Genomic DNA, 25,444 nt, shown 5'->3' on the forward strand with positions numbered 1-25,444 from the left:
TCCATAAGATCCAGCTTTAAGATGTGAAGGCAATACAGACTCCTGATGTACTCAGTTCCAGGAAGGACCTCAGGAATATTCCATGACAACTGGAACAGATACAGGGCAGTATGCTCCTGCAGACATTCTGTCTGTGGTTTATGGCCCTTGAAGATATCCAGATAATCCTGCTGAGCAGCTCAGATAATTCTGCTCAGCGAGTTGTGGTTCTCAGCCAAAAGTCCAACCCAAAAGTTTTAAATGTGTTTTCATGCCCAAAGTCTAGACCAATAGTTTCAAAAAATCACCTCACCTCATATTCCTTCTACCCAATCCTGAGATACCAAAGCATGTAATTCCTGGCTTGTGGTTTTCCCTATAAAACTCTCTACCCCTGGGCCTGCCGCCACTGCTGCATTTCCCTCCATCTGCCGAACAGTGGCCCGTGTTCAAACCTGACAATAAAAGGACCCTTATGTGCTTGCATCAGAAACCGGCTCCTTGGTGGTCCCTGGGGGTTTCATGAAACAGGTACAACAAAAGCACTGTTGGGGATATTCAATCACACTGTGAGCCCTGAGTTTGCATTTGTGTTAATTAAATAAAAATTAACCTTGGGTCAGGTGGCTGAGTTAGCAACTAGTTCACAGAAAGTAATTGTAGAGCATTAGAGGGCATCTGAAAGAGATAGAGAGATGCACCAGAAATAGTAGGGAGGGATTTGTAGTGGTGTGGCTTTTTTTGTTTGGCAGATCAGAAGGAAGCTTTCTCTTGATGTACTAGCAAGGAGAGTTTGTAGTGGGTAGCCATTCCAGCTTTGATCTGGACGTTCCAACCCCCATTGAGACTTTGGCAACTGTCACGCCTACGAGGTGGGGCCAGGGGAGGCACCTGGAGACCTGAGATCTGGATGGGCCAGCACTCTCTCTGTTCCAGGACCCTAAACGGTGGAGGTGGACCGAGCAGAGCTCCAGAGAACACCGCTGGGCTGCGATACATCTTCCCCAGACCCCACGGCCTACCTATCCCTTAATTTGTAAGTTATGCCTTTAAATAAATATCCTTTTAACTACGTGGAATGGCCTTAATAATTTCACCAATATCTGGCGCCCAACATGGGGCACAAACCCACGACCCTGAAATTAAGAGTCTCATGCTCTAGAAAGACAACTGGTCAGTTGACTACACCCAAGCACCAAGGGGCAAGGGGACAGACAAAGACCTCCAGCAGACCTCTAGGCTTGGCCACAGGCTCGTTCTCAGGGAACCCAGAACACAGCATGGAAGTGATCCATTTCTTTTCTTCTGGACACCAGAGCCACTAACCCAGTCCTGGGAGTTTGGGGTCTCACCTCTCCTCATTTCCCTATTCTATTGTCAGGGTAGAGAAGACAATCTTACCACCCTCACCAGACTTATTTGTACTTTCAGGGTTACCTAATGGGAAAAGATTTTCCAGCTAAGGTGGGAGCTTTCATTTCATTGCTCCCTCCATGTGCCTCACTCCAGACCTGTCAGCAGTACCTCTCCTCCTCATGCACACAGACAGGGCCCTGATCTCTGCCCTGTCCCTAATTCCACAGAAATAAATTCTCATGCACCACAAGCTTTTGTCTTCCCAGTTCCCTCCTCTAATTAACTGGTCAGCTAATGTCTGCTTTGGATCACCACAGAACTGGAGTCCAGAGATCATCAAGTAAGAAACTGTAACAGCTAAAAGGTATTTACACTCCCAGACCCAAAAGCATCTGGGTTCTACAAAAACAGACTTTAATATAACCATCTATTATTGCTAAATGTTTTCAACAATTGATTACCTGTGTCTCTTGGATGCTAAACTAGTAAAGGATACAGGTGCCTTAAAATAATCTGTCACTGATAAAGCTTATCTCAGGTTATAAAAATTAAAAACATGTTCCAATCTCTCTGTCTCTCTCATTAACACTAACCAATACAAGCAGAGTACTAAACACTACAATAGTCACTAATTTTCTCATGGCTGCTTTTTAACATGTTCATAATTTTCCCCAAGCTCCAGAAACCAGCTTAAATCCATCTGGACAGGTCGCATGTACTTCAGGCTTTTTCTGTCTCACCAACATCCTGTCAGACACAAAAGTGGCCAGAGTGCCAAGCCAAGGGAGATGGACGGCTCCAGAGCAGCAGGACAGCCCACCATCCCAGGACACCTGTCTACCTTGGAAGGCCCCCTTCCCTACCCCCCCCCCAAGAGCCAACTGATGCCCACCAACTCAGCTGGAAGCAGTTCTTCCAGGAGAAACGATGTCCCTATTCCTAATCACTCCCTTTTTTATAATAAGCAAAAAGTCTGGAATGTTAGGATCCTATCCTCACTCCTGCACAGACACAGCTTGGGGTCTTACATCTTACATCACCAGGGGTGCTGGCGACCACATACACACCTTAAAAAGCCGGATGCAGGCCCCATGCTCTCTCTCTGCTCTCTCTCTAGTCCTTGCTCTGTTCCCTCCCCCTCCCCACCATCTTTCTCTTTCTCCAGACCTGGATCTCTTTTTTCTCCTCCCCGCCTTTCCCTCCTAATAAAGCTCTAGAAACTAACATTGGGTTCTGTCATGACTGTGACCTTTCCACGTGGTAATCAGTGCTGCAACCAGTGCCATTTATCATCCTTTCAGAGTAAAGGTTAGCTAGCTGCTGCTCAACCTCTCTAGCTAGTAGGTTTTCACACCAGCCATTGAATATCAAGTCTTATCAATAAACAGAAGGATTAAGATTTAGTTAAAGCTACCTTTAGTGGCAGTAGCAGAGCTGGTGCCTGTGGGAACAGAATTCCCACCAGACTGTGGCCTGTGTGGCCAGGCTGCTGACAAAGAAGCAGGCTGATAACTGCAGAGTTGCCATTGCTGGCTGAAATAGCAATAGATTAAGGTACAGCCACTGTGCTGAAGACAAAACAAGGCATTTTCTTAATTAATTATTGATGGGGGAGGGCCCATTCCGTGGTAGCCAGTGCTTTCCCTGGGCTGGCCGTCTTGCTGAGCAAGTCATGAGGACCATGCTACTAAGCAACATCCCTCCATGGCCTCTGCATCAGCTCCTGCCTTGAATTCCTTCAGTGACGGACTACAATATTGAAGTGAAAGCCCAATAAACCCTATCCTCCTCAACTTGCCGTTTGGCCTTAGTGTTTTGTTGCAGCAATAGAAACCCCAACTAGTTAAGACATAGGGGCTCTGAGAAATGCTGGGTGCTAGGTTTCTGTTTCCTCATGGCCATCAGCCTTGGCTAAGCATTGGTAGCCATTCTAAGGTGCCATCTTAGGGGCTGGTTTTGTGACCTAACAGGTGCTAGAAATATGACTGGAGTCCTCTGCAAGAACAAGAAGTACTCATAACTGCTGAGCCACCTCTCCCACAATTAAATGTGTAAAAGAGAATCAAGAAAGAAAGAAACAAACAAACAAACAAAAGTTACCTTCTAAGCAGAAGAGCTGGGATGCCTCACAGGTAATCCAGCATTTTACTTGCCATTACAATAGTCATTTAGAAGTTTTCTTACTTGGAATTGAACTGCTGTGAAACAGTCCTGTTCTGCACTATGAATATGCATTACTCTCATTGGTTAATAAAAAGCTGACAGGCTGGTAGCTGGGCAGGAAGTTAGGTGGGAAAGCCAAACTGAAAATGATAGGAAGAAGGAAGGCAGAGTCAGGAGAGACTCCAGTAAGTCACCCAGGAAGCAAGACATTCTAGAGGACACTTAAAGCCACAAGCCATGTGGAAATACATAGATTAATAGATATTGGTTAATGTAAGTGTAAGAATTAGCTAGTAGCAAGCCTGAGCTATTGGCCAAGCATTTATAATTAATAAAAGCTTCTGTGTGGTAATTTGGGAAGCAGCTTCCAAAGGTATTTGGAAACAGGCAGTTGGGACAGGAAATGTCTACTTACATTAAAATTTTAAATAGCTTTTCAACTTTCAACATATTTAAAACTAATTTAAAGGGTGTTAATTTTTACATTTTTCTTTACTTATCCTTTTGAAATTTGCCTTTGAATTACTGGACAAGGATGATAGGTCTAGACAACTTAACAGTTCTCAAGATTGAAATAAATGTTTATTAGATAGAACTCACTTAAATTGATTGCATTTGAATCAGACATATGGTCACTGAAGCATTTTAATTTGCCCTTTTTAAATGTTTTGTTTCAAAATGATTTCAATAAAATTATTGGGGCTACTACTATTTTGACTGACCTAGAGAGAGACTGAAAGTATTTAGCAGAGCAGCTGAAATCTTACTAGGCCTTATGTGGGGTAATAGGCTGCACATCGAAACCACATACTGTGCTGAAGGGGCATTTAAAACAAAACAACAATAACAACAAAACCATTGCAGTGGAGTTGGATTATCTAGCCCGTTAAGTGTTTCAAATAAATGTTTCATATCCTTTTCACAGAAAAAAAGGAGCACTTTTCTTTTTATATTTCTGTCAAAGATTATCTTTCCTTTTAGAAAATTACCTTGCTTTCTGCTTGTCATACTTCATCTTGAGGTAATGATAGCAATTTTTCACTGAAGTCACCTGTTGTGGGGTATTTGTACACTGTGTGAAGATGTTATGCTGTGCAATAATCCTTCTGTAAACTGTGAAGATATGTTGCTCTCATTGTTAATAGAAAGCTGACTGGCCAAAGGCTAGGCGGGATAAGGTTAGGCAGGAGAACCAGACTAAGAGAATGCTGGGGAGAAGGCTGGAGTCTCTGGAGACACCATGAGACTCAGATCGAGCAGAATGGGAAGTACATACATGAGGTAAATGAGCCTTAGGGCAGCACATAGATTAATAGAAATGGGTTAATTTAAGTCATAAGAGCTAGCTAAAAACCCAGCTACGTTTCCAACTTGTGAAAAGGAATTAAAAAATAAAGTGTTTGGTTTGCCCAGCTGATTTTTGATATTCCTTTGGTTCAGTATTTCCTCACTGTTGTGGGATATTTAATCACATTATGTGAAGATGTGTCTGTTCTTCCTCACCTGTTTAAGGCACCTTCTGATTGGTTTAATAAAGAGCTGAATGGCCAAGACTGAGGCAGGAGACTTCCAGGTAGAAAGAGGAATTCAGGGAGAGAATCAGACAGGCAGGGTATTCATGACTAGACACAGAGGAAGTTGGATATATAGTACTGAAAAGATGTATTGAGCCATGTGGCAGAACATAAATTAATATACATGGGTTAATTGAAGTTTTAAGAGCTGGTTGGGAACAAGGCTATGGTAAGGCCAAGCTTTCATAATTAATAAAAAGTCTCCACTGTGGAATATTCCTTTACCCTGTGTGAATATATGTCACTGTGATTTGTTTAATAAAGAAGCTGACTGGTCAATAGCTGGACAGAATAAAGTTAGGTGGGAGAACCAGACTAAGGACACTGGGAAGAAGAAGGGCAGAGAAAGAAGAGTTGCCAGGGAGACAGGGAGAGGAAACAGAAGATGCAAGATGAAAGAGAAGTAATGCCATAGATGAATAGAACTGGGTTAGTTTAAGTTGTAAGCGCTAGTTAATAATAAGCCTGAGCTATTGGCCAAACATTTATAGTTAATAATCATGTGGAAAGTTTATTTTTGGGGAGGGAGAGGGAATGGAAGAAAGGAAAAAGGAGAGAGGGGGTGCACACCTCATGGAATAGAGAGAAAAAGAAGGGGGAGGAGAAGTTTTCTCTTAAAATAGGCTTTATGTAAGATGGCATCAGGACACTGGAAAGGCCAGAGTATTATCTGCTTATTGGCCAGGATTCCAAGAAGTGAGTCTGAATGCCAACAATAATAAGTCTTCATGTCAGTTATTTGGGGGGCAGCTGGCAGGACAGATCTGATCTGCAGTCTAGACCAAAAAGACCACCTAAACTCTGTCATTTTTCAGGAGCTGGAGGTCCAAAGAAATACCTGTTGCACCTCACTATGCTCCCTTCCCTATGCTTGGAATAGCGATGTATATCCTTTGCCATTATATGTTGAAAGTAGTCTGTGATCTGTTTTTTTTTTTTTAATTTTGATTTTCTAGGGGATTTCAGTTAAGAGATTGCATGAATCTCAGAAGAGACTTTGAATGTTGGACTTTTAAATAAGTTTGAGAATGAAATAGACTATGGGGACTTTTGAAGTTGGATTGAATGCATTCTTGCATTATGATATGGGTACAGGCCTTTGGGGGCCAGAGAAGGGAATGTGGCAGTTTGAAAAAATGTCCCCAAAAAGGAGTGGCACTATTAGGAGTTTTGGCTCTGTTGGAGTATGTGTGGTCTTTTTGTAGGAAGTGTGTCACCATGGAGGTGGGCTTTGAGGTCTCACATATGTTCAATCCATGCCCAGTGTCTCAGTCTACTTCCTGTTGCCTGCATATCAACATGTAGCAGCTCCTTCTCCAGCACCAGGTCTGCCTGAATGCCACTATGCTCCCTACCATGATGATAATGGACTAAACTTCTGAAAATGTAAGCCGCCCCAATTAAATGTTTTTCTTTTATAAGAGTTGCCATGGTCATGGTGTCTCTTCACAGCAAATAGAAACCTTAATTAAGATAAGGTCATTGAGTTGAAGCAAGCTATTTGGATTAATCAGGAACTAGATGTCCTTGATGGTGGTGGGTGACTCTGAGAGTGGATAGGGGAAGTAGTGGCTTTTCTGATACATAGAATACCTGCCTTTCAAGATTCCTGAGGAATGCTGAGTTTAGATTTTTTTCTTTGCCCAGTAACAATCCATTTACCCACTGGAATCCTTCTGTTTAGGACATTGTCACCAGCACTCGCATTAAGGGCCTTCTTTAGACCAGAGAGTATCTTACTTTTTTTGAGAGAAGTGGGGTTTGAGATATACAGAGAGAGCAAGGGATGGAGGGAGATCATAAAGTTGGGTAGGGAGGTTCTGCTTGGAGTTGGGGGAAGGGAAATATGATCAAAATACATCATATGCAAAATGTTTTAAATTAAAAAACAATGTGTTGTGATAGATAGGGCAAGACCAGTGCGAGTTTCTCCATCTTGTATTCTTTCTGAGGCCATTTATATTTGACTAGAATTTGATATCCTTGATGGAAACCCCATGGAAATTACCCCACTCTATTTCTAGGACCTGAGGTAAAGATGCCCTAGCAAACTTATCTTGATTTCTGTTAAACTGCCTGCTTGTGCAAACCTCCCCCTCCTGCTAACTGCTTAGCTTAGCTTCTGTTAGACTGCTTGCTTGCACAAAATCTTCCCCCTACAGCTGCCAAGTGAAATAACAAGAAGTGGTTTTGCTCTGAAAAGCCTCTTACTCTAAACACTTGGTGATACACTTGGGTCTGGAATACTGGAGTGCAATAACAGCCAGCTGGAATAAAAATTATTATTTCTCTGTAGTCTGTGTTTGAGCAGTCATCTCTAGTTGACTCTTCATAAGAGTGTGTTACTTGGGCTTAAATTTTACCTGGATTTGGGGATGGATTTGCTACAGTCATCAAGCTTGTGCAGTAACTGCTTTTATTGTCTGAGTCATCTCTTTGAAGCCTCTTCTGGTTTACGATGGATGATGCTGCCCTCCATAGACTGGAAAAACAACTGAGCAACCATTGTCATTGTAATCCACACATTGGAGATTATCTACACCAAAATGCATTGCTTAGGCCAGGCATTGGAGTGCACATCTTTAATCTCAGCACTCAGGAAGTAGAGTTTGTGAGCTTGAAACCAGCTTGGTCTACATAGTAAGTTCCAGGGCAGCCAGAGCTATGTAGAAAGACATCTATCTATCTATCTATCTATCTATCTATCTATCTATCTATCTATCTATCCATCCATCCATCCATCCATCCATCCATCCATCCATCTATATCTATCTATCTATCTATCTATCTATCTATCTATCTATCTATCTGTTGTGGGATATTTGATACACTGTGTAAAGATGTATTGCTGTGATTGGTGTAATAAAGAGCTGAATTGCCAATAGCTAGGCAGGAGAGGATAGATGGGATTTCTGGGGAGAGAGAGGAAGAGGAGAAGGAATCTAGGTGAGCAAGAGATGTCAGGGAGACTGTAGTGTAAATTCCAATTAGTCTTAATAATAAAAACCCAGAGTCAGATATTGGGGTAAATGCTGAAAGATCAGAGAAGTAAAGGAGCAGCCACTAGAGAGACTTCTTGCTTCTACCGAATCCTCAGACCAAAAAAAAGGGGATGAATTCCTGTCCCCGCACACCTTCTATTCCTTTCTCTGCCCAGCCATATCACTTCCTGTCTGTTTGTACAGACCTCCAGTCCCAAAACGTGATAACTTGCTTTTTGGCCTCTGTAGATCTGCTTCATGCTAACTATTCTTGCTAACTAAAGTGTATCAACCCAGGATGTAGTTTTTGTGCTTAAAAGATTAAGAACAGTAAGGTTTGGGGCTACATGATCTGGGCAAGTTCCTCATGCAGCTACCAGCAGTAAATAAAGACTTTCTATTCTTTAAGAATGTCTGTGTATGTTCTCTGGTGGAGTTACTACACAACAGAGGTGGAAGTTTAATGTCAGCCTGGGCTAAATACTCTTATCTCAAAAAGCCTAATGAAACAGACAAAGAAATGGATAAAGGGTGGCATACTGTTAAGCTATTGTGCAACTTGTAGAACTGAAGTAAAATTTGAAGTTAGCTTAAGAATTATTATTTTTTAATTTATCTCTTTCACTAAGTGTATATATAGGCATGTTCATGTGTGTGCAGTGTCCTTGGAGGCCAGAAGAGGGTGTGGGACTCCCCTGGAGCTGGAGTTAGAATGTTGTGAGCTGCCTGATGTGGGTGCTGAGACTTGAACTCATGGGCTCTGCAAGAGTGCTCAGACACTGAGCTATCTCTAGAGCTTCTTATTTGCTGCCACCCCTCCCCCCCCATGTGTGTGTGTGTGTGTGTGTGTGTGTGTGTGTTGAACAACCAAGGACCCTCCATCTTGTAAGCCTCAGTATTGCTGACATAGATCCAGGAACCAGAAAGTACAAAGTCAGGATGTCAGGAACGGCCACCTGGCCTTCTGGTAGCAGCTGATTGACCACAGAAGGTCCCAACCTGGAGACAGCTCAGGAAAAGGGTTTAACAAATAACCGAGGTTAAACTGAACATGAGCTATCAGCAGAATTCTGGAAAGTCCCTAAGCACGAGCCAATCAGGATTGTACTTGTACTGAAACCCCCTAATGTGGTAACCTTGTTTACCTTGTGTTTTTTGCCTTTAAAAATCATGCATGAGCCGGGCAGTGGTTGCACACGCCTTTATTCCCAGCACTCGGGAGGCAGAGGCAGGCGGATCTCTGTGAGTTCGAGGCCAGCCTGGTCTCCAAAGCGAGTTCCAGGAAAGGCACAAAGCTACACAGAGAAACCCTTTCTTGAAAAACAAAAAAACAAACAAAAAAAATCATGCATGCTTTGTAGACCAGGCTGGCCTCAAACTCACAGAGATCCACCTGCCTCTGCCTCCCGAGTGCTGGTTCCAGGAAAGGCACAAAGCTACACAGAGAAACCCTGTCTCAAAAAAAAAAAAAAAAAAAAAAAAAAAAACCAAACATGCATGCTCAGGGAGGGGCACCTTCTCTAGCCTCCGCTGTGATGGTGTGCATGATCCACGAACATGGGCAGAAACTTGGGGCATGGGGCTAGCAAAACACAGATCCCCTATATATGTGGAAATTCAGGCAGGCAAAGACTCAATTAAAGTCTACAAATATCCCATGCCCCTGGAAGCATAAGAAGATTGTTGATGTTTAAGGGTCCTAAGGCCAGTCCAGTCTGCATGGAACACCCCACTGCTACCAGTTAGAAAGCCCCACACCAATGACTATAGGCCAGTACGGGACCCAAGAAAAGTAAATAAAAGGGTAATGGATATACAACCATGGCGCCCAATCCCTATACCCAGCAATGGTACTCAGTCTTGGACTTGAAAGATGCCTTCTTCAGCCTGCCCCTGGCCCCAGGAGTCAGCAGTACTTCACCTTCAAGTGGCACGACCCAGAGATCAGAATCAGCAGTCAGCTAACCTGGACTAGATTACCCCAAGGATTCAAGAATTCTCCAAACATCTTTGACAAAGCTCTACATGAGGATCTGAGTGAGTATAGAGCCCAGAACTCTGATATAAGCCTGTTGCAGTATGTAGATGACTTGCTGATTGTGGATGTTGACAGAGAGACCTGTCTAAAGGGAATTGAAGATCTGCCTTAGGAGATCTGGGGTACTGGATCTCTGCAAAGAAGGCCCAGATCTGTCAACCCCGGGTAATGTATCTGGGGTACATCCTTGAAGGGGGTCAGAGATGGCTGTCAGACTCCCATAAAGAGACAGTGCTAAAAATACTCACTCCCAAAACTACAGAACAAGTGAGGGAGTTCCTGGGTACAACAGGATGCTGCTGCCTGTGGATCCCTGGATTTGCAGAGCTGGCCAAACCTTTGTATGAAGCAACTAAGAACACCTTGGACTTTGTTTGGACAGAGGACAGGCAGAAGGCATTCAATGCCTTGAAACAAAAACTCCTAGAGGCTCCAGCTCTTGGCCTGCCAGATATAAATAAGTCCTTTTGTCTGCTCATAGATGAAAATAAGGGGGTGGCAGAAGGAGCGCTGACCCAAACAACAGGACCGTGGAAGGGGCCAGGAGCCCATTTTTCAAACAAACTAGATCCGGTGGCAGCAGGATGGCCACCAGATACATCCACTCAGCGATGGCACTACTGGTCAGAGATGCCGATAAATATACCTTGGGGCAGAACTTGGTGATCACCACCCCACACGCCCTGGAAGGGGTTCTCAAACAGCCACCCAACCAATGACTGAGCAATGCCAGACTAACCCATTACCAAGCTTTGCTCCTCAACCCCACCAACTGCCCTTAACCCAGCCACCTTGCTGCCCAACCCAAATCTCAAAGCACCACTACATGACTGTACTGGAATCCTGGCCCAGGTACACTGTATCCATCCAGATCTATGAGATACACCCCTACCAAATGCTGAGGCACCTGGTTTACAGACAGGCGCAGTTACATTCGAGATGGTCAGAGGTATGCTGGGGTGGTGGTGACCATATCCTCAGACATTGTATGGGCAGAACCGTTACCAGTTGCAACTTCCACACAGAGAGTGGAATTAATTTGCCCTGATAAAAGCCTTGAGACTGGGAAAAGGAAAAAAAATTAAAATGTACATGGACAATAGATATGCCTTTGCCACAGTACATGTTCATGGGGCAATCTCCAGAGAAAGGGGCTTGCTCACAGCAGAGGGAAATCAAAAACAAACAATAAATCCTGGACCTCCTGCAAGCCATTTGGGGACCCACAAAGCTGGCAATCATACACTGCCCGAGGTATCAAAAAGGGATCAGGTTGATCCAAAGAGGAAATAACCTAGCTGACCAAACAGCTAGGGAAGTAGCATCAGCCCCCAAAATAGCATCAGTCCTGGTAGACCCCAGAGCGAGAAGTCTGTTACAGGTCCACCAGTACTCCCCCGCAGATCTTGCTTGGATTCATGGCTTGCCCATGGAACAAATAAAGAGGACTGGTGGAGGACGGCAGATGGATGGATATTCTGCCATGAGGAATGGGACGGACAATGCTCAGGAAAATCCATTGATCCCCCACCTGGGAATCTGGAGGATGCATGACCTACTGAGACAGGTCAATGTGAAAATACAGAACGGTAGTCAGGCGATTGAAGAAATAGTTTCCAAGTGCCAAGCCTATAAAATGGCTAATGCCATCTCAGCTGTCTCCAACCCTGGCGCCAGATAGAGAGGAACCAGGTGTGTAATGGGGGGTAGACTTCACTAAAATAAAGTCAAAAAAATTAAATATAAATATCTATTAGTGTTTACAAAGACCTTCTCTGAGTGGACTGAAGCATATCCTACCAAACATGAGAGGGCAAATGTGGTGGCAAAGAAACTGATAGAGAAAATTCTACCCGGGTATGGATTTCCAGCAGTAATACGGTCAGACAACAGCCCAGCCTTCATCTCCCAGGTAAGCCAGGGAACAGCCACTTCACTGGGGACAGATTAGAAGCTTCATTGTGCAACAGAGACCCCAGAGCTCAGGACAGGTAGAAAAAAAATGAATAAAACACTAAAAGAGACCCTAGCCAAATTAGTCCTGGAGACGGCACAGACTAGGTGACTCTCCTTCCCTTTGCCCTGTTTAGGGTGAGAAACTCGCCCTATCAGATGGGACTTACCCCCTTTGAGATCATGTATGGCAATCCCCCACCTATGATACCAAGTCTACAGACTGAATGAATTGCCTCAATGGGTGACAAGGACCTCTGGTTGCCATCCACAGACTCTAGCTTACTCACCTGGATATCTGGCCCAAGCTTCGGGCCATTTAAGAGGCTGCTTCCACCCTACCCCCCTCCCCATAGGTTTAGACCCGGAGACTAAGTCCTGATCTGGAGGCATCACTGCAAATTCCTGGAGCCACGACGGAAGGGGCCTTACATTGTCATCCTAACTGATAGGGATTCACAATACGCCCCCATGGTTGGGCATGATTGCGCATGCCCAGCAGACCTAGACACTTCCGCCTGGCCATTTCCGGGTCAAAAGGTCTCGCATGACCAGGACCCCGTGGCTTTGCGTGGTTGCGTAAAGTGCGCAGCGCAACCATGTGATCTACGCGCATGTGTGGAATAGCCACATGGGTCTGTGTGCGCAGGCGCAGACCAGCCTTTATAAGCCGGCTCCATGTTTCCAACTCCATCTTTATTCACATGTCTTTTCATAGGCCTGAGCACATCTGTCCCTCTCCTTTATCTTAATAAAACTCTTGTTAGTGGATTCTGTCGTGTTTCGTGACATTTCCTCACAGGGTAAGAGTGCCACTAAATAACTAACACTAACAACACCCACCGCCCTCAGAGTGGACAGCATCGCAACCTGGGTTCACTACTCCCATGCTCGACTGGCGGACCCATTCACCCTTCCAGACTAGTACTGGGGAAAAGCCTGGGAAGCCTCCAAGCATCCTTCCAACCCACTGAAGCTCAAGCTACGCGGAAAAGAACGACCCAGCCCATGAATCCCGTATTTCTGGTGCTGTTGCTGCCCCTGATTTCTATGATACTGGGAGTTGAGACAGCTGGTGTCCATCTACCTTGGAACTCCCATCGACCCATGCACCTCACCTGGCTCATCATCAACACCGAAACGGGTAACCTAATTAATAGCACCTTGTCCGTGGCACTCAGGGACACTCAGTTCCCCGATCTGTATGTGGACCTCTGTGACTTGGGAGGGGCTGATTGAGGTGGAAAAAGTCTCGGCTGAGGCTGCAGTACCCCGGGTGGGGGTGGAGGGCGAACCAAGACAAGGAGCAAGGGATTCTATGTTTCCCCGGAGCCACTCCTGGACAAAGACACAGAGCGACAAATGTTGGGGTTCGGATGTAGCATATTGTGGTAACTGGGGATGTGAGTCCACCCGGTGGACAGACTGGACACCTGCGGTGAAAGGAGACCTAATCACAGTACAGTGGGCAGGGGATATACGGATTAGGGGAAAAAGATTCTGTGGGCCCCCCCCCGGCCTCTGCCCAACCATGTGAGTCATGTTATGACAGGGAATGCTTCCCATACCATCCCCTGGCTACTCCTGGAGGGCAGTGCAAGCCACTGGTTGTAGCAGGAATCTTAAAAGTTCTTATTAATAAAATCAAACCTTAGGAGAGTTACTGGGGTCCATGTTGGTAGATCAGAGAGACAGAACAAGCCACAGCTATCTCACCTCGCGATCCTCATCTGGTCTTGTCTCCTCAGACTGGAGGCTCTGAGTCTCATCCGAATGAATCTCAGCTGAACTGTATTGCTCCATAGCCTGAAAGCTTAACCAGCCAAATGCTAACCAGGCCAAATGCTTAACCAGCAAATGCTAACCAGCAAATGCTTCTAGTTTCTGGTCCTCACGCTTATATATCTTTTTGCTTTCTACCACCATCCTGGATTAAGGCTGGCTTTCTGGATTAAAGGCGTGAGTCACCATGCTGGCTATTTCCAATGTGGCCTTGAACTCACAGAGATCCAGAGGGATTTCTATCTCTGGAATGCTAGGGTTAAAGGTGTGAGTGCCACCATTTTCTAGCCTTTATATCTAGTGGCTGTCTGTTCTCTGACCCCAGATAAATTTATTAGAGTACACAATATTTTGGGGAACACAATACCACCACATTTCCTCTCTTTTTGTCTAAAATTAAAAAAGCTTATAACTAATACAAGAAAAACTATCTTCAATAAGTATATGCAATATACAGTCAAGATTACATTAACAATGTCTAGTCCATTAACATTTGACAGATCCAGACAAAAAACTCCATTATATATATTAACAATGTCCAGTCCAGTAACATCTGATAAACTCAGACCAAAAAATTTTCATTACTTATCTTATTTAAAACAAGTAGTTCCTTTTTAAAAGTAGATTCCATAATCTCCCTTTTTATCTTATCATATCCATATTCTCTCTTTTTTCTTTTCATAATAGATTCAGTAGTCTACCTTTTGTCATTTTTATATCTTCCCCTTTTTCTTCAGTGTAGATTCAATGATCTACCTATTTATCCTATTATTTCTTTATCTTTTTTCTCAGAGTAGATTCGATGATCTATCTCAACTGGTTATTAGGTTTACTGAAGAGGGAAAGAGAACAGAACAGGACTGGACTAGGGGCAAAACCTGGGGTTTGAGATTATACGTGTCCAGGGCATACCCCCAGCTGACATTCACCATCCGGCTGCAAGAGACAACCCCCACTCTGGCCCTAAAACCCCAACTAGGACAGCCCCAGCCTCAAAGAAGGCCACCCCTCTCACAGAGGCTCAGACTCCCCTGAATGATACAGTAACACAGGCACCCAGGTTGCCCCAAAGAACATCTGATTACTTTTTGCAGCAACTGCTTGACCAAACTTATCAGGTCTTGAATGAGACAGACTACATAAAGGCTTCTGCCTGCTGGCTCTGCTACAAATCCACTCCCTGATTCTATGAGGGGATTGTGGTTCAGCCGAGGTCACTCTGGCGACCCAGCATACTGCAGATGGCAGAGTAGGTAATCCTAAGGAGTAGGGCTTACCCTGGAACAGGTCTTGCCCAGGTATAAGTGTGGGGAAGGTCCCAAAAGAAAAGCAGTTTCTTTGTAATTCCACGGAACTGGAGGGGCATTTCTCCTGTTAGCTACTTAGTCCCACATGGGAACACTTGGTGGGCTTGTTCTACAGGACTCACTCCTTGCATACACTTCCAAGTGCTTAGTCAGGTACAGGGGTATCGCATATGCAACTTGTCCGAGAATAATGTACCATGCTAATGAGTTTTTTTTTTTTTAGGTTTACTGGAGGCCGGTGCATCCTCCCCTTAGGTTCCAAAGAGAACCCATCTCCCTTATGCTCAGTGTCTTAATTGGAGTCGGTATAGCTGCGGGTGTGGAAACAGGCTCAGCGGCACTCATCTCCTAACACCACAGTATTCAGCCCTTAGAAAAAAAATACAGATCAGGATTTACAACAGATAGAAAAACCCATCACTCACATGCAGGATTCTCCTAGCTCTTCAGCAGAATTAGTGCCGCAGAACAGAAGTGGCCTGGACCTCCTGTTCTTGCAGCAAGGGGGGTTTTGTATGGCACTCAAGGAAGAATGTTGCTTCTTCAGGGATCATTCAGGAGAAGTAAAAGATAACTCAGCTATTATTAGAGAGGGACTTGAGAAAGGAAAGCGTGACCGAAGAAACCAGCCAGGGTGGTTGAGTCCTGGTTCAACAGCTTACCCCACTTAACTACTTTAATTTCCACCTTAATAGGCCCATTGATAGTGCTGCTTCTGGTACTAACCCTTGGGCCCTGTGTCCTCAACCGGTTGCTCCAATACATGAGACAGAGGCTGGGTACAATCCAGCTCATGGTACAGAAAACACAAGAGTATATGCCCGCAGAGACAAGGGTTACCTATGAGCTGGCCATCAGGAACCCATGATTGGTTTTCCACAAGGCACATAAGAGGGAAATGAAGAACCAACGCCCCTGCATCTTGTAAAGCTTCTCCATTTTGCAACAAGCCTTAGGTTTCGAGCTCTTGGTATTGCTGACATAGATCCGGGAACCAGAAAGTACAAAATCAGGATGTCAGGAACGGCCACCTGGCCATCTGGTAGCAACTGATTGACCACAGAATGTCCCAACCTGGAGACAGCTCGGGAAAAGGGTTTAACAAATAACCAAGGCTAAACTGAACATGAGCTATCAGCCGAATTCTGGAAAGTCCCTAAGCAGGAGCCAATCAGGATTGTACCCGTACTTGATAGACCCCAGGCCCAGGGTACTACCTTCTCGGGTGGGCGCCCCAAGAACCCAGACTCCGGTCCAGTTGATGCAAACAGCAAGAGGTTTATTGATGCGCTGTACAGTCGGGCTACTCTCCTCCCAAGAGCAAGAGTTGCACCTACTGCAGCGACATGGGTACTTTTAAAGGAAAACCCCACAAAATCCATAAGATTACAATTCCCAAACAATTTTGTTTCGATTGATTTATGTCTAGAGGCTAATTTCACAAGATCATGGCCTGATCACAGGGTGGGTACAGTCATGTCCACATGCACATTCTTCCCGAAACCTCAAGGGGAGTATCAGGGTGGGAGTGAAGGTTACACAAAGGTTACAGTGGTCTTTTGTGGTATTGTATTCCCCCAAATATTGTGCATGCTAATCAACTTATCTGGGGTCAGAGACAGAGCAGCCACAATATTAACCATAAAGGATAGGCAGTGGTAGCACACACCTTTAATCCTAGCATTCCAGAGGCAGAAATCCATGTGTTCAAGGATACAGCCAAGCATGGTGACTCACGCCTTTAATCCCAGAAAGCGAGCCTTTAATCCCCAGGGAGTGGTGGTAGAAAGCAGAAAGGTATATAAGGCGTGAGGACCAGAAACTAGAAGCATTGGGCTGGTTAAGCTTTCAGGCTTTTGAGCAGCATTTCATCTGAGAGCCATTGGGATGAGGACACAGAAGCATCCAGTCTAAGGAAACAAGACCAGCTGAGAAGTTGGCCAGGTGAGGTTAGCTGTGGCTCGTTCGTTCTGTCTCTCTGGTCTTCCAGTATTCACCCCAATAACTGGCCCCGGGTTTGATTTTATTAATAAGAACTTTTAAGATTCATGCTACATCTGGTGCCCAACGGCCAGTAGGAGGATCCCAAGTTTGAGGCTGGCCTAGGAGGCTTGGGAGAAGCTTCGGCCTGGACTGAGCCACAAACAGTGGTGGGACCATGGAAGCAGTGGCTACTGCTCCATGTTGCCGGCTCCTTCTCATCGTGTTGGTGACTGCGGTGATGCTGCTACCTGGGACGAAGGGTTTACTGCTGCTGGTTCAGAGAAGAATTGCCAGGACCATCGTGTTACAAGAAAGCATCGGCAAAGGTCAGTTTGGAAAAGTTTGGCAAGACAAATGGTGGGGAGAAATTGCTGTGAAGATTTTCTGTTCTAGGGAAGAATGTTCATGGTTCTGAGAGACAGACATTTATCAGACTGTGATTGCTCCAAACCACACACACACACACACACACACACACACACACACACACACACACAAAGTCTGCAGGGAACCATGACCATGACCATGCCTAACAGTGACTTTGAAATCGTCAAAAAGATGACAGGATCCTACAACGATGGTTCCACATGGACTATGATAAAGCCATTAAGCCAATTAACACCATGGAAAAATCAACTTTGGACTACAAACTGGTCAGGACAATTTTGAGATGACTAGCTGAGATGATCCAGCCTGACAGACTGCTCGAGCAAGGACTGATGACAAGCCCTGAACTTTCTTTTTATGCAGAGACTGAACAAATGATACAGGACTTGACAATTAACCCAAAAATTTTCTTTTCAAGATTCACTAAATATATCTTCGCTCCTAGAAAGCAAAAAGAAAAAGAGAATAAGATATGAGATAGATCATTGAATCTACTCTGAGAAAAAAGATAAAGAAATAATAGGATAAATAGTTAGATCACTGAATCTACACTGAAGAGAAAAGGGGGAAGATATAAAAATGACAAAAGGTAGACTACTGAATGTATTATGAAAAAAAGAGATAATATGGATATGATAAAAAGGGAGATTATGGAATCTACTTTTAAAAAGGAACTACTTGTTTTAAATAAGATAAGTAATGAAATTTTTTTGGTCTGAGTTTATCAGATGTTACTGGACTGGACATTGTTAATATACATAATGGAGCTTTTATCTGAATCTGTCAAATGTTAATGAACTAGACATCGTTAATATAATCTTGACTGTGTATATTGTATATACTTATTGGATATAATTTTTCTTGTATTAGTTATAAGCTTTTTTAAAATTTTAGACAAAAAGAGAGGAAATGTGGTATTGTATTCCCCCAAATATTGTGCATGCTAATAAACTTATCTGGGGTCAGATTCATGCTACAATCTTTCCTGGAACACTTGGAATTATCCCAGTCACAGTTGAGTGCATCTCTTAATAGGAATCTCTTTACATTGTTACATTGTGGCAGGAGTGGTTGAGTAATGGCTGAGTCAGTTTGCCCTTGGAACTAGCTTTTTAGTTCCTCATTCTCCTGGGGCTTGGGGGAGTGTGTATAAGCCTGAAGAGTTATGGTCTTTCATACTGAAACCCCCCTAATGTGGTAACCTTGTGGTTTTTGCCTTTAAAAACCATGCATGCTCAGGGAAGGGCACCTCCTCTAGCCTCTGCTGCATAGGTGTGCTTGAGGACGACGACGACGACAACGTCCCTGCATTGCTCCAATAAACCTTGCTTTTGCATTTCAGTGAGTTCGTGTCTCTGTTGGTCTCTTGGGGGGGGGTGTCTCTCGACTTGGGCACAACATGTGTGTGTCACACACAGGCACAGGCACACACCAGCAATAGCTTTAGTGTGGATTTGCACCCTCTAACCCCTGCTCCCTTTCCCCGTCCCGCTGAGATTTCCAGCATGTGCCACCACACCTGTGAAGTTTTAAAACCAAAATACATAGCCAGGTGTGATGACTCTAATCCCAGCACCTGAGTGAGTTCGAGGCGAGCCTGGTCTACCTAGTGAGTTGAAGGATTGCCAGGGCTGGAGAGATCTTGTATACAAAACAAAACACAAAACAAAACAAAACAAAACAAAAGGAAAACGGAGCCAGATCTGGCTGAAAAACGTGAGGGGCGAGGCGGGTAAAAAGCAGATAAACAACTGGGCAGGTACGACACATTCATCTCTTCTGTGGAACTCTGGCATCTCATTGATAAACGTCGAAGGGTGACGTGATTGGACGAAGGAATGAATGAGACATGATCCAGGCAGTAACAGGATTATCCAGTCAGTGGCAGCAGCAGTCAGTGTACGGAGTCAACAATCAAGATGGCCACGCCCTTTGGAAGCCGTGAACCGGAAGCTACCGTGTGTTGCCTAGGAACGAACGGAGTCCGCCCCGATGAGGCGTCAACAGAGGACGACCTCTGCGCCGCAATCGCGAAGCAAGCGCGGCCATATTGCCCTCTGGCGGCCACCGTACGGACTTGACTGACAAGGTGGCGGCGCGCTTGGGAGGAGCGGCCCTGGTAGGCGCGGCCATAGCTCCCCGGAACGTACGGCGGCGGCTGCCTTACGGACTCGATGGTTAAGATGGCGGCGCCTGGGCGACATTGGCGGCTCTAGGTGGGCGACCTATTTGTTGGCTGCTAAGCGCCCGTCCGGCGGGGCGTGCGGAGTGAGAGTGCGGGGCCGCGGAGGCGGGGCCAGGAGCGGAAGTGGCTGTGGGCGCCTTTGCGGACGCCGCCGCCGCCACCGAGGGGCTGGTTCAGCTTGGCGGGGTCGCTGCCAGGGATCCGGAGCGGGTGCGCGGTGAGCGGAGACATGGTGAGTACCCGGCTCGGAGCGGGGGGCTCCGAGGCCCAGGGCGGGCGGCGGGGTTGGCGGCGGCTGCCTGTTGGCAGGCGGGCTGGGGTGCCGGGGCTGGGGGAGCGGACGGGGAAAGGGGTGAGATGGGGTGGAGGGGGAGCCATCTGTGAGTTCTTTGATGGACCGTTCGTAAGGGCACTGGAGTCGAGACCCCGGGGCGGCAGTTTTGTAGGAAAGCTTCACCTGAGGTCCCTTGGTCAGGGAGATAGGAAGGACTTGGCCAGGAGTAGAGCCGTCATCGCGGGGGTGGGTGGGTGGGTGGGTGGGGACTGTGAGCTAAGAAGTTATGGAGACTTGTGGGAAGCCGGGATGGGACGACAGCGGAATAAATGAAGTGCTATCCGGGCCGAACTCTCGAAGGAGACAGTGTGGCAAGTGCGTGTGACGAGCAGTTAGAGTGACAGGATGCTTGTCAGTGGGGGGGGGGTGTGATGGGAGCGAGCGAGGTCTGGGGCAGAGGGATGGAGAGAAGTGTAAGTCGTGAGGCCCCGGGTTGAGTGATGAGGGTCTGGGAGGGGGGGAACTATGATGGAGAGGCGAATTGGAAGCTGTGAGGGTGAAGGAAGTCCAAAGACCCAGGAGGAATCTGTGTGACGTGGTGAGCGTAAGGGGGAATTAAGGAGTCCTCATTTTGGGGGGGTGGGTCTCGCAGGAAGGAGACGGTTCAGACCTGGAACCTCCAGATGCCGGGGAGGACAGCAAGTCTGAGAATGGGGAGAACGCTCCCATCTACTGCATCTGCCGCAAGCCGGACATCAATTGCTTCATGATGTGAGCGCTAGGGAGAGGCAGGTGGGCTGCCGCCTGGCGGGGGTGGGGAACGCTGAGGGAGCAGACCCCTCATGGCTCTACCGCTTGCTCCATTACATGCAGTGGATGTGACAACTGCAATGAGTGGTTCCATGGGGACTGCATCGGATCACGGAGAAGATGGCCAAGGCCATCCGGGAATGGTACTGTCGGGAGTGCCGAGGTGAGGCCTGTGCACGGGCAGGGAAGGCAGGTGGGCTCCACGAGTTGAAGAGGAGCCATAATGGGAGGGATCCTGGGTAATCTTGGTGTCCTCTGTGGACAGAGTGATTGTTGGGTCTCTGGTGGATTGGAATGCCAGCCCCGCTGTGAGCAGTAATGGAGGATCCTAAAGGAAGGGGGAACTTTCTCCTATAGCATGAGCCAGACAAGTAGGTGGGGTGGGAACAGAGAAAGAGCTTCTGGGATCCTTCAGATCCTTCCTGCAAACCCACTTTGGTCCCACTCTTTGCCTCACAGAGAAGGACCCGAAGCTGGAGATTCGTTACCGGCACAAAAAGTCCCGGGAGCGGGATGGCAGTGAGCGGGACGGCAGTGAGCCCCGGGATGAGGGAGGAGGGCGCAAGAGGCCTGCTTCAGATCCAGAACTGCAGCGCCGGGCAGGGTCAGGGACAGGGGTTGGGACCGTGCTTGCTCGGGGCTCCGCTTCGCCCCACAAATCTTCTCCACAGCCTCTGGTGGCTACACCCAGCCAGGTGAGTGACTGCGGTGGCTGGGGAGGGTGAAGTTCCGCTTTGGGCCCCCTTTGGGTGCCTGATCTCTACCCTGGGCATCGTCCCCCTAGCATCACCAGCAACAGCAGCAGCAGCAGCAACAGCAGCAGCAGCAGCAACAGCAGCAGCAACAACAGATCAAACGGTCGGCCCGAATGTGCGGCGAGTGCGAGGCATGCCGGCGCACCGAAGACTGTGGCCACTGTGACTTCTGCCGCGACATGAAGAAGTTCGGGGGCCCCAACAAGATCCGGCAGAAGTGCCGGCTTCGCCAGTGCCAGCTGCGGGCACGGGTGAGCATGGCCGGGGCTGGGCAGGGTCGGGTGGGAGGGAGAGCATGCCTGGGAGGCCCAAGTAGGGCTGCCGGAGCTGCAAATGAGAGAGTACAGGGGCGCGGGTGGGGGGGGCTGACTATGTCCGGACAGACGAGCGAGCGAGCGGGAGGGGGCCCAGCATGTGCAGGTGAATGCCACATGCCGTCACCAGCTGGCAGGGACTGTATGTTTTTAAGTGGTCAGGCATGCCAGGTCACAACAGGTGGAACCAAGCATATCTTTGTGGTGAGGGGGGAGGGATAGAACTACTTTTGGTGAGACCAGGCAAGGATGAGTAAGTAGTCGGGGCTAGGACAGGGTGACCCTCCCATTTTCCTGGGGCTGACCTAGGCCTTCCTCCTGCGCACAGGAATCGTACAAGTACTTCCCTTCCTCGGTGAGTCCAGCCCCCCAGGGCGGGGCAGGGCATGCGGGCAGGGCGGTCAGGGCCAGTCCTGAGATTCTGCCCCGCAGCTGTCGCCGGTGACGCCCTCAGAGGCCCTGCCAAGGCCCCGCCGGCCACCACCCACTCAACAGCAGCCACAGCCATCCCAGAAGCTGGGGCGTATCCGTGAAGATGAGGGGACAGTGTTGTCATCCGTGGCTAAGGAGCTACCGGAGGCTACAGCAACACCTGAACCGCTTTCAGATGAGGACCTAGCGCTGGACCCGGATCTGTACCAGGACTTCTGTGCTGGAGCCTTCGATGATCACGGCCTAGTGAGTAGCAGGGGCGTCCTGCGGTCGGGGGAGCAAGGGGAGAGGGTGAAGTTACAGGATGGGGAAGAGGAGGCAGAGGGCACACGAGGCTGCTTTGGGAAAGGAGGAGGTAGGTGGTGGTGTCGCGAGTCGGTCAGGTGGTCAGCGCATGCATGCCCTGCTTGCAGCCCTGGATGAGCGACGCAGAAGAGTCCCCGTTCCTGGATCCGGCCCTGAGGAAACGGGCAGTGAAAGTGAAACATGTGAAGCGTCGAGAGAAGAAGTCTGAGAAGAAGGTGATGGAGAGGGTAAAATGGGCGTTACAGGGAGAGGCTGGGGCCGGGAGGGAGAAGGCAAGGGCCCGATGGGGAAAGGGCCAGAGAGCTGGCGTGCAGAGGCAGAGGAGGTCCCAGGCTGACCTCTGCTGCACCTTGACATGGCGTGTCTTGCCCAGTAGAAGGAGGAGCGGTACAAACGGCATCGACAGAAGCAGAAACACAAAGACAAATGGAAACACCCAGAGAGGGCTGACCCCAAGGACCCCGCCTCCCTGCCGCAGTGCCTGGGGCCTGGCTGTGTGCGGGCCGCCCAGCCTGCCTCCAAGTACTGTTCAGATGACTGTGGCATGAAGCTGGCAGCCAAGTGAGTCTTTCCTGGGGCACCGAAGGGAGTCAGAAAGTCAAGAGTAGGCATGACCAGAGCTTCCCCTCCAGACATCTACAGTTAGTTGTCTGTGTACTGTCAGTCAAACCCCCACCTGGCCGCAGGAACCCACTGTTCGGTCACCACCTCCCCCTCCCCTTCAGTCACGTCTGTCCCTTCACTGTCCCTTGATCACCCCACTCACTGCTTTTGGTGTTCCTCTGCCTGCGCTTCACTGTCCCCCGGCAGCCGAATCTATGAGATCCTCCCCCAGCGCATCCAGCAGTGGCAGCAGAGCCCCTGCATTGCCGAAGAGCACGGCAAGAAGCTTCTGGAACGCATCCGCCGTGAGCAGCAGAGTGCCCGCACCCGTCTCCAGGAAATGGAGCGCAGATTCCACGAGCTCGAGGCCATCATTCTGCGAGCTAAGCAGCAGGCTGTGCGTGAGGACGAGGAGGTAAAGAAACAGTATGGCCGGGCAGGAGCCCGTCCCTTGTCCTGCCTGGTCTCACCTTTCTTTTCACCCTCTCCAGAACAACGAGAACGACAGCGATGATACAGATCTGCAGATCTTCTGCGTCTCCTGTGGGCATCCCATCAACCCACGCGTTGCCTTGCGCCACATGGAGCGTTGCTATGCCAAGGTCAGGGGCCGTTCTAAGGGAGGGGAGGGGGTGGGGATGTCAGTGGGCCCACGGGGCCCCCAGATCTGTTGTGTGGGTGGTATCTTGAGAGGGCACCCAAAGTCCTTTTATTTGTGCTCATCCTTCCAGTATGAGAGCCAGACATCCTTTGGGTCCATGTACCCCACACGCATTGAAGGGTGAGTAAGGGTGCCGCGTGGCGTTACGAGAAGGGTAGTTAAGGCTGGGGTTAGAACTGGGGTTATGTGTGGAAGAAGTGGGGCTGGAAATGGGTATGTGGGTATGGGCCTCTGAAGTGGTCAAGGAGCTACTCAAGGCCGCTCTCCTGCTCACCTCTACCAGGGCTACCCGGCTCTTCTGCGATGTCTACAATCCCCAGAGCAAAACGTACTGTAAGCGGCTCCAGGTGTTATGTCCTGAGCACTCACGGGACCCCAAAGTAAGGCTTTCCTTCAATCCCCTGCATCCTGCCCCGCCTCATGTCTCACATCCATTTGTTCCTTTCTCTCTCCCTCCCTTCTTTTTTCCCATCAGCTTCCACTTCCTCTCTTCCCTATTAATCATCTCCGGTTTCTCCCCTTTTGCCTCCTCCTTTTCACACTCCTTCAGTTCTCCGTTCCTCCTCTTAGCTCATGGGCCTCTGCCCTTGGTGTCCCTGCAGGTACCAGCTGATGAGGTCTGCGGGTGTCCACTTGTGCGGGATGTCTTTGAGCTCACAGGTGACTTCTGCCGCCTGCCCAAGCGCCAGTGCAATCGCCATTATTGCTGGGAGAAGCTCCGGCGTGCAGAAGTGGACTTGGAGCGTGTTCGGGTGGTAGGTTTGAATCCCGGGTGTGACCGGGCAGCCCGGGCTCCGGGGGCCGCTTCTCATGCCTCCTTCCACCTCCTTGGCAGTGGTACAAGCTGGACGAGCTGTTTGAGCAGGAACGAAATGTTCGCACAGCCATGACCAACCGAGCAGGCTTACTCGCCCTGATGCTGCACCAGACCATCCAGCACGACCCACTCACCACCGATCTTCGATCCAGTGCCGACCGCTGAGCTCCGCCGGCCCAGAGCCCCTCAGCCCTGCATTCCAGTCAGGGGAGCGGCCCTGCATCGCCCGCTTTCTGTTCCTCCATTCATCCGTTTCTTCCACCGCTCCTTAGTTTTATCCCTCTGCCCATCTACTTTTCGGCTTCCATTTGCCCTTATTAAAGGGCCTCTGATTTCCCGTTGTCACGGTCTGTCCCTCTCCATTGTTCCTCTCCATACTCAGGGCTGGGGTGAGACCGTGGGGTTTACTCACCCTTGCCTGTACCCTCTCCGTAAACAAATGGGTTTTGTTAATAAAATTTTCAACAACCAATAAGGGTATCTCTTGAGAGTCTTCATCCTTCCATTTTCAGTTGTGGTCCCAACCCCTGACAAGATAGAGGTGGCATATCTGTCCTCAGGAGGGGCTGTGGTAAGTGTGCAGGCCGGGATTTCCAGCTGACTCCTCTTGTGTTCCCTTATGCTGTGAGAGTGTGACCTATTTGAGGAGATTCCAATGATCTGTACTCAGGCCCTTGTCTTGGTACAGTGGTATCCTGTCAGCATTAACTGTGATCGTGTGTGTGTGTGTGTGTGTGTGTGTGTGTGTGTGTGTGTGTGTGTGTGTGTGTGTGTATGTGTATGG

General features: G+C 48.1%; 2 protein-coding genes across 2 annotated transcripts in view; one reads left to right on the forward strand and one right to left on the reverse strand.

The window, feature by feature from the left end:
- Ska1 (spindle and kinetochore associated complex subunit 1) overlaps positions 1-13,764 on the reverse strand; it is a 35,109-nt gene extending 21,345 nt beyond the window's left edge. Inside the window, 1 exon segment of the mRNA XM_028864743.2 lies at positions 13,695-13,764. The gene's annotated coding sequence lies outside the window, so the exon portion shown is untranslated.
- A 5,871-nt stretch (positions 13,765-19,635) lies between these two features.
- On the forward strand, positions 19,636-25,135 carry Cxxc1 (CXXC finger protein 1). Its single transcript, XM_028864744.2, is given in 16 exon segments — positions 19,636-19,920; positions 20,615-20,733; positions 20,836-20,873; positions 20,876-20,935; positions 21,232-21,467; positions 21,557-21,778; positions 22,170-22,196; positions 22,274-22,519; positions 22,687-22,806; positions 22,956-23,140; positions 23,390-23,597; positions 23,674-23,784; positions 23,914-23,963; positions 24,127-24,223; positions 24,446-24,598; positions 24,679-25,135. Coding segments are annotated over 16 exon segments (2,022 nt in total). The 5' UTR covers positions 19,636-19,917; the 3' UTR covers positions 24,826-25,135.
- The last annotated feature ends 309 nt before the right edge of the window (positions 25,136-25,444 follow it).

Source organism: Peromyscus leucopus, chromosome 19 (assembly GCF_004664715.2).
Source record: "Peromyscus leucopus breed LL Stock chromosome 19, UCI_PerLeu_2.1, whole genome shotgun sequence".
Classification (NCBI taxonomy): Eukaryota; Metazoa; Chordata; class Mammalia; order Rodentia; family Cricetidae; genus Peromyscus; species Peromyscus leucopus.